A 9,440-nucleotide genomic window follows, 5' to 3' on the forward strand; every position below is an offset into this window, starting at 1 on the left:
TTCATAACGTGTGGAGTGAAATCTCAATACATCACAATGCTGCACGAAGTGGTATACTGCAGTCAATAAATACACGGGGATTGAATGAACAGAGCCCTAATGCCCTTCCAGCTTTGAGTTTTTGTAATTCTAATATTATTCAAATTTCTCCCAAACCATGATATTTTGGTTGGAATGATGGCCCCTCTCAAAGGAGGTAGCCACGTCCCAGCACGATGGCAGAGATTAGTGTGCCGGAGGCAAGCCAAGGAAGCCAAGGAATGCTGCCAGCAACCACCAAGAGCTGGAGGAAGCAGAGATTCTCACACCAGCACAGTCCTGTTGACAAACACCAGCCTTGGCCAACACCTTGACTTCAGACTCTTGGCCTCCAGAATTGGTAGACAATCAGTTGCTGCTTTAAGCCACCCAGTTTGTGGAAGTTTGTCAGTGCAGCCCGAGGAGACTAAAGCACGGGGTACCTTAGCAGATGCTTGCAAGGTTTGTTGTGGAGCTCAGCTTCGTTCTTGTCTAGTGGTTGGCACCTCTGGCTACGCAGTAGGATCGCCTAGAGACTTTTTTAGAATGCAGATGTCTGTGCTACACCTGGGAAGATTCTGATTCAATAAGGCCAGGGTACAAACGGGCTTTGGTATAGAGCCAGAGGGGAGAACAGCCATGGAATTAACCACAAGTTAAGATCATGGGGATGTTATGGAGGAATATCTAGGTACCTTTATTTTTCTTTTTAACCTTGGGAGTTTGCTTTGAAGCTTAACATCCGGTATCTGTATGTCCACACAGAAAACATTCTTAGAAACTGTATGAAGCAGTTTCACATCAGCCTGTTGTTTGGAGCCTATGGCTGTAAAGGCAGCCCTGTTTCCACATGAAAGCGTAAGTGGGAACTGTGACAGCGGTCACATCTTTACGCCCCCTTACTGGCCCCAGAAGTGCCATGGAGGCGTTGCTCCCCAGACTGAAACTTAACAACGTCTGACTTTAATATAAATCAAAAGATTCACTTACAAGCCCTCACTCTACACTGTCCTCACATCTTCCTGACAATCAGATAACAACTGTAAATTTTTGGTGGCATGCTACTTCATATACATTTTTAAAAATCTGCTGCAGAGATATGCTGACCAGGAGGAGAATAAATTATTATTTAGAGGAAAGAGAACTCCTAATTGTAAGACAAAGCAGCTCCTTGTACAGCATTCCTAAATAAATGTTTCTTTATTTTTGAGGTTGTGTGACCGCCTGCTGCGTCTTTCTTGCATGTGCGTGAGCAGTCATGAGGCACTATACGTGCTTGTCTGCAAAGGGCTTTTTGAGGAAGAGCTCACTGCTGCGATTGACTCCCCAGGAAGTCTGAGGTCACACACTTGGCTAGAGCACAGGAGCCCAATAAAAAGAAAGGTTTTGCACTCCTGAAACAATGCCAGAAACTTTATGTCCTTCACTGTGCACTTTGGGTCATGTGGTCATGATGTGGATTTCTCTAGTACTAATCCCCCTAATGATGGCTTCTCCCAGCCCCTCCACACACCCCACCAGGTCCCGTGGCTTGGCAGCCCAGACAGAATAAAAGCAACGCAGAGTTTGGCTTTTGAACTGAGTTCAAGGCAATTAAAGTCAGGGACTAAGGAGGAAAGCAGGAGCCTTAGAAATACCAGCATAATAAGCAGTGTGACTGGGGCGCTCTGTAAATTAACTCAATTAGACAAAGCCTGATTTAACAGGGGTGGGGGGGAGATGGTGAGAAGCACCTCCCTCGTTAAATTTGGCTTAGAGGTGCTTCTAATGAAATTAAATTTGTGTTAGTTGTTTGAATCATAAAACAGCATGTGCATGTGCATGTACACGTGTGTGCACATGTAGGCTCTGATTTTTGTGGGCATTTTTTAAGAAGAGAGGAAAAGAACGCAAATAACGTTAAGTACCAAAAGAAAAAGATTTGAATGAATGAGTGCCTAAGAAATCAAGAGTGGATCACAAGGAGGAGGGCAAGACAGAATCAAGGCGTAGCAAGTGCGCGAGTTCTCCCAGCCACACAGCCATGCGTTTCCTGCCTTGGGGGCTTCTGCTCGGCTGCCTGGGCTGCAGCATCTGGCCTGGAGCCTGGGCCCAGTTCCCCAGGGTCTGCATGACCTTAGACAGCCTGAGGAAAAAGGAGTGCTGCCCGGCCCTGGGTGTGGCGCCCGGCAATGTCTGTGGCTCCCAGGAAGGCCGGGGACAGTGCTCAGAGGCGCGAGCAGACACCAGGCCCTGGAGTGGCCCTTACGTCCTGCGAAACCGGGATGATCGCGAGCGGTGGCCAAGGAAGTTCTTCAACAGGACCTGCAGGTGCACAGGTGAGGCCGCTGGGCAGGGAGGCCGGGGCTGTGGGAGGAGGGTATGGGACTGTTGACAGAGGCCTGGAAAGACCAGGCAGCTGTCTTTGGTAGCCAACGGCTGATGTCTCGCTTATGTCCTTCACATCCCGTAGTCCATCTGGCTGTGAGAGCTACCTAATAAATAGTGCACAGGCCGAGCCTGGTTTTCTGAACTCGTGCCAACACACCTTTGGCTTGTTTGTTGGAAGAGGCGGCTGTGGAGCTGGAGCGTCAGCTTTGAAACCCAGAACAAGTCCCTTCAGGGTAGAAGCGCTGCCTCCCCGAGATGCGTGGGCGCTCGCAGCAGGCCGTGGTGTGGTTATCGCTGGGAGGCAGGAGCAAGGCAGCTGTGGTGTTCTGCAGCCTGACCTCAGCATTTCCCATGATCTGAGCAGATCTCAAGCACAGTCCGTCTTTCTCGTTAAAGCTATGACTGGGCTGTGGCTTTGGCAAACTTGGGGAGCCAGGCAAGGCGGCTTGCTCTGGGAGCGGGGAGAGGGCTGTTAGCAGACAGAAGTGGCTTTCTTTTATTCTCGTCTGCATCTGAACCGGGCATTTCCAAATTTGCACCTTGGTCTCTTGTACTACCTGCTTCTTTGAAATCTCGGTGCCTTTCTTACTCCTCGGGTTCTCCTGGGACTTCTCCATAACTCCCCACCCTTGGCTGTCCTGTTTCTCACAGCCAGGCGCAGTCCTCATCAAAGCTTCGAGGCCAGTGTGATATTGAAACCCAAAAACATAAGCAGCAGCTTCAGCAAAGACCCTAGATGCAGCTGTCCGGTGGCTGGCTGCGTGATGCTTTTCCAGAATATTTCTTTCTTCTATTCTGCTAGAAGACTGAACATAGGAGAATACAGATAACTGAACTACACGAGGGTATGAAAAGGTGTTATGAAGGCAAGGTATCAAGCCCTGTTTTGCTGATGTAGAAATGACTTTAGAGCTGGGCGTGGTGGTGTACACCTGTAGTTCTAGCACTTGCAAGGCTGAGGCATGAAGATCCCCATAAGTTTGAGGCCAGACTGGGCTACATAGTGAGTTCAAGGCCAACCTGCACTACAGAATGAGACCCTGTCTCAAAAAAAAAAAAAAAAAGAATGAATGACATTGGATTTTTTTTTAACTCTAGAAGTTCTAGCTTTATAATTAGTTGGGAATAGAAACCTAGATCTCATCCATGTTAGGAAAGTGCTCTACCACTGAGCTACATCCCTAGATCTTCCAAATATATCTTTATTCATATGAGTCCCAAGAAGTTTTAGGTCTTAATTTTCCCTGGATACTAATTGTGACAAAGATTTTAGTAGCATATTGACTATATAGTATGCATTTCTTCTAAGCTGTTGAACTTTTGTTTCTATTAGACATTGTCTCATAAAGTCTCCAAAGTGTTTATTCTAATCAGAGGTACCAGGTTTCATCATGCCTATATGACTGACAGCTACACTAACACAGAAACTCTTTTTGTCCAAAACCCCAAATACGGCTTCAGGACTTCAGGACTTCAGGACTTCAGGCTTCAGGACTTACTTCCTGTCCATGAGTAACAAAGGGCCACAACTCTCAAAAGTTGGGAACTTCCATTTTGTAGAATTCTGGAGAAGAAGATTTTACTGCATCAGACATAATTTTCAGTGTTCCTTCTCAACGTCTCCTTATATTTTTGGCCTGGTTGGCTGCTTTAGTTTTAAAAGGTGGGGATGGAAAGAATAAGAAATGGCAGAACAGAAGACGTGATGTCTATTTTTCGTTGCTGAGGGGATGTTTATAAATACACCTCCAAAAGGCCAAGACTTTAGGGTCACATTTGCCTACTGTGAGAATCAAAAGGGATCCCGTGCTCCAAATGGCAGTGACGCAGCACACGGCTTGTCCTGGGTGTGCAGGCTGTCTCGCGGCCAGAGTCCATCCCAGAGAAGCAGGGCTTCCTCAGGGCACAGGGTCTGCATCTCCAGCCAGTGTCAAAGCCTTGATTGTCCTCATCACCCCCTCCTCAGGTGTGGCTCACCTCCTGTCTATGATTTGCTCAGCGTAGTGTCAGAACCATTGCTCTTTCCATGCCAACTTTGTGTTTTTTTTTAAAAAGGTAACTTACAATGTATTGCATCTATAAATTTCATTTATTAGGTTTTTCCTTTTTCCAGGTTTATTAAGGTATAACTAGTATACAAAACACTACGCATGATTAATAAGTACAATTCATTGAGTTTGGACATACAACCTCTTGTTACTGTGACTACATCAAGGTGATAAACATGCCCATCACCTCCAAATGTTTCCTTGTGTCTCTTGGCTTTGCTTCTGTAAGAACATTTAATGTGAGCTCGGCACTGTTAGCACATTTTTAGGTGCACAATAACTTACTGTTAATGACAGGCAGGTGTTGCAGGGCTGATCTCGGGGACTTCTTCATCTCTGTCTCTGTAGGCTGACACTCATGGAGGGGCAGCTCCCCGTCTCCCCCTGCCCCCTTCGCCCTGATGATCTCTAGGTATTCTATTGTCCACTTCTGTACATTTGACTACTTTAGATGCCTCATTTAGGAGGATTCATGCAGTCCTTCTGTGACTGATTGATCTCACCTAACACAGTGTCTTCCAGGTTCACCCGTGTTGCAAAAGATAAAAATTTCCTTCTATTCCTTTTCTTTTCCTCCTTCCCCCTTCCTCTTCCTCCTTCTTCGTTGCTCTTCCTTCTCCTTCTACACTTCCTCCTCCTTCTCCTCTCTCTTCTTCTTCAGGGCAGGGTTTCACTGTGTAGCCCGGGATGGCCATGACCTTATTATCTCCCTGCCTTAGTCCCTGGGGGCTAAGATTACAGATGAGTGTCACCATGCCTGGCTTCTTTTGTTTTAAGTCAGAAAAATATTCCATTTTGTTTCCATACCAACTTTGGATGACTCTGCTTACGTTGGCTAGATGGTGTTTGGGTATTGGCGCACCAGGCTGACTCCTTGGAGGCTGAGCTGGGCAGTTGCTCGTGTGTACAATGATCATCTCATGGTGTGTCGAGTGTCCCAAAGCGAGACACAGGCCCTTCAGTTTTTTTTCCTCCCACCAAGAGTGAGCTGCTTGCCTTCCTGGGGTAGCTTTTTCATGGTTTGCAAGTAGTTGTTCAAATTTAAACTTGATCTTGAGCCTCCTAAAGACCCTACCTTCTTGTAGCCTTATACTTCTTTTGCAGGTGGAGGCCTTGGGACTTCCCTGGACTCATCCAAAACTTAAGGAAGAAATGTAGTGCAGTTCTGGCAAGCAGACTGTTGATGAACAGAACAGAACTCTGTTAATTCACTGGGCAAATAAACACCCCATAATTCTATAGTCATGAACCTGGTTTTTAAAAAAAATCTTAGCTAAATAAATAAATAAGTAAACAAATACAGACTCTGGGAATTAAAAAAAAAACCCTTAAATTTTATGCTCAAACTCCCTAGAGAACTTCTCTGTGCTCTATAGGGATAAATTGAGACAGAAAGAAATGATTAAACCTAACTGTCAGGAAAAGCTAAATTTCAGGAGACTTTGGCATCAGCTTCACACTTTATAAGGCATTTATGAGATTATGCTGGGCATAACTGTGTCTTCGGGTTTTTGAAAGCTTGGGCACCAAATAGTTTTTGAACAGTTGGCTGAGAACTTCTTGTTTGTACAAGTGACTAAGTGCCTCCATATTCCAGTCTCTAAAATGGGGATAATGATGAAACCACACTTGTAAAATCTTTTTGAGCTCTGTAGATGAAAGGGCCTATGTAAGTATAAAGCATTGTTATTAAAATAATAGAATCTCTAATTAAAAGGAATACGCTATTTAGAGTTCCTTGTAAACTCACTAATTGGTGGTCGTTAAGCTTATTTAGTCTAATAGCTTTTTGAGGCTGGCCCGATGCGGCACATGTAGGAGCGTGTAGCATTCAGATGTTCTCACTCTCTTTATCCCTGCCTGAAGTAGGTAAAGGGCTTTGACTTTTTAAATTTAATTTTTGCTGGAGGACATGCACAGTGGTAAATAGATTGGTATCATCTATTTTTCTCTCTCCATTTCCCAGTAAGATAACAATCCCTTCTAAACTTCCCAACTTTATATATATATAATAGATTAAGGGAAATAAAACTCATGGTAAATTGATGTAAGATACTACCAGGAAATCTGAATTAAAGAAATGAGTCTTTTGCGTGCTAGGTTTTGTGGTTGCTATGTTTTTTGGTCATCTTCAACATTCTGACAAATTCTACAGTAGGCCAGGTCTATGAGCTCCGAAACAAAATTTCCTGGCTGAAGGGCTGTGATGTATTTTCTCTGAGACATGTTGGAAAAGGAGTTCTTTTAATTAAATGCATTTCCGGGTCACAGACGAGCTGCAATCCTGATGAATGCTTTCTAACCAGTACTTACACATTGTGTTTCAGGGCCAACTCTGCTTCCACTAAAGTTCCCGGTTCGCCGTATAGTCGTTGTAAAGCATCTCGGATCCTGAGCCAGGATTCATCCTGTCGTCCTTTGTTATTCTGTGGAGCTTGGTTTATTCCCATTTTCACTTTTCCCACAGTGAGACTTGTGTTTCTATTTCATCATGCACATGTTCTTCATTTCCACTAGACTACGGCATTGTGCTTCATTGGTATTTGTGTCCCTTAATGCTCAGTGCCTTTCTTTCAATTTTTAACTCGTTCCTTCATCAGCCAACTTTTCCTCGGCACTAATTTATGTTAGGCTCTTCGTATACAGAGGGGGGGAAATGACATAATTTCTAGGCCTGCGCAGTATAGTGATAAGATAGATACAAAAATAAATCATTGCTGTCCTATTTGAGGAGTAGTATTCAATACTACTAGCACTAACCACACCAGACACTATTCTTTTTTTTTTTTTTTGGTTTTTTGGTTTTTCTCCTTTACCGAGAACCGAACTCACGACTTTGTGCTTAGCCAGGCAGGCGCTTTGCCGCTGAGCTAAATCCCCAGCCCCATCCAGACACTATTCTATGTGCTCCATATTAATGCGTTTGTTTTTCTTAAGAATGCTGTGAAAAAGAACTCTTAAACAGGCTCTGAAAGGTCAAGCCCAAGGTCACCAGGAATGGCAACTTGTCTGGACACACACAAAGCTATGAGAGCACAGACGGCATGTTGTGGTCTCTTTTAAAAAAGATATTAGTTTTCTATTTAGGAAATGGAGTAAAATGGAGTCCAAAGTACTAAGACTCCTCGTGTTCCATCCCCACCACCCTCCCCCTTCGAGGCGCTTCTTGTTTTGGTTGCCTTTAGGTAGCAGATGTTTAAATGAATGAGGGAAGCAATTAGTTATTGCTAATTTTGTTTCTCACAGGCAAGAGGAATCATGGTAAAGATGTCTCTCTGGTGTGAGAAGCTGAAAGTGTAAATAAGAGCAAAAGCCTGTAGTAGATATTGGCAGATAGGAAGAAATTATTCCAAGGGAAAGGGAAATGGGGGGTGGTGAAAGGGAAAGGATAAAGTGGAAGCAAAGATTTGTAAATACGGAGGAGAAGTGGGGTGGAAGAGAGGGGAGGGGAGTGGGGGAACAGAAGAACTAAGATATTTCATGTACAGGTTCAAGTTCCCGATGGTGGATGCGATCTAAATTATACCAATAAACAATTATAAAAAAAACCTCCGTGGCGTGGGTTAGGGATTTACTCAGCTTCCCCAGTGAGATCCCCAAATTCAAAAACAAATTTCATGCCTTTAAATGTAAGAATGTATTGAATTTAGTGTTATAAGATGTAGATGTGCTGTTTCTTAGAATTTTATAAAATAGGGCTGTTTAGATTCACAGCAGTTAAGCAGAAAGCACTTCTACCCTCCCATTCCTATACCTCCTCCAACCACCCCTTCCATGTCCTGTCCCGGATTGGGGGTGACACATTCGCTACAATCAGTGCATCTGCCCTGATACACCATCACCCAAATGTCTTAGCACTCAGAAACAAGGAATTACTCTCTTATTGTAGGGAGGTGACTGCACATTTACCTCTAATCATCTGACCCTACTGTAGAAGAACAGCTGGAAGGGTGACTGAATTCTCATTTGTCTACCTTTCATTTTGCTCTTTAAAAAGAATTCAGACACACAAGCTTAGACAGAGTATCTGGAACATGTGCATCTCAAAAGATGCCGTATTGCTATAAAAGCCACGAGAATAGGGAATATGGTTTAATGAAAGTTGTTTTTTTTTTGTTTTTTGCTTTTTCTCTGGTACCGGGAACCGAACTCACGACCTTGCGCTTGCCAAGCAGGCGCTTTGCCGCTGAGCTAAATCCCCAACCCCTTAATGAAAGTTGTTTTAAAAATAGATATTATAAAATTTTAGTAAGATAGCCTGAGAGAAAATAAATAGATTCCAAGTTCCATGAAGCCCAAAGCAGCCTTAAGGGCATCTAATACTTAAGTAATTATTAAGTAAATAGTCGTGAAATAAATACCATGTATGTAATAGCGTCACCATTGATCGATATAAATTTCAATGTTTAAAGTAACTATTCAAAAACATAATTTTTCAACATGAAATAGTAAATTTTTTTTTAAATGCTTTTTACTTATGAAACAGGAAAATATAAATCGACTTTTGTAGGAGTAGGTAGCAATATTTTGTATGTTACAAAGGTGCAGGGAAGGCAGCTAACCTATGTTATTATATTTAATTCTGTCCATTGTATTTTTAATGAAATTTTCCTTGGCCATCAAAAACCCCTTGGGTTAATAGGAAGAAAACTCTCCTTTTTTTACGGAGTATAAAAATGCTGATCATTTTCTTTTTGTGCTGTTGGGAGCTTCTTTTTTCCTTCGGAGAGCCAATGTCCCTGTCTCCACAGCCATAGTACTTTTTACTTACCTCGACTTTGGCACTAATATTTCATTCAAATTGTTTACAGAGACTCTTGCTACTAATTCACAAGAGCAGGAGATAAAATTTATGTTTATTGTATTATGTATACCTGCCTTAGATTTCCTTCATTCATTCAGCAAACATTCGTCTTGTATAAGGGCGTGAAGAGGCCTCAACAGTAAGGTTTCCTGCTTTTCAACCACTTGGAATGAGGCCAAAATAGAGATGTTTAATGTTTG

At 43.2% G+C, this 9,440-nt stretch overlaps 1 protein-coding gene across 1 annotated transcript in view; it reads left to right on the plus strand.

The window, feature by feature from the left end:
* Nucleotides 1-2,041: 2,041 nt before the first annotated feature.
* Nucleotides 2,042-9,440, plus strand: part of Dct (dopachrome tautomerase) — a 36,155-nt gene continuing 28,756 nt past the window's right edge. Inside the window, exon 1 of the mRNA XM_005374234.1 lies at nucleotides 2,042-2,336. Coding sequence (XP_005374291.1) covers nucleotides 2,042-2,336 — 295 coding nt within the window. The remainder of the gene's footprint in view (nucleotides 2,337-9,440) is intronic.

This window comes from Chinchilla lanigera, unplaced genomic scaffold, assembly GCF_000276665.1.
Source record: "Chinchilla lanigera isolate Chin_1 unplaced genomic scaffold, ChiLan1.0 scaffold00003, whole genome shotgun sequence".
Classification (NCBI taxonomy): domain Eukaryota; kingdom Metazoa; phylum Chordata; class Mammalia; order Rodentia; family Chinchillidae; genus Chinchilla; species Chinchilla lanigera.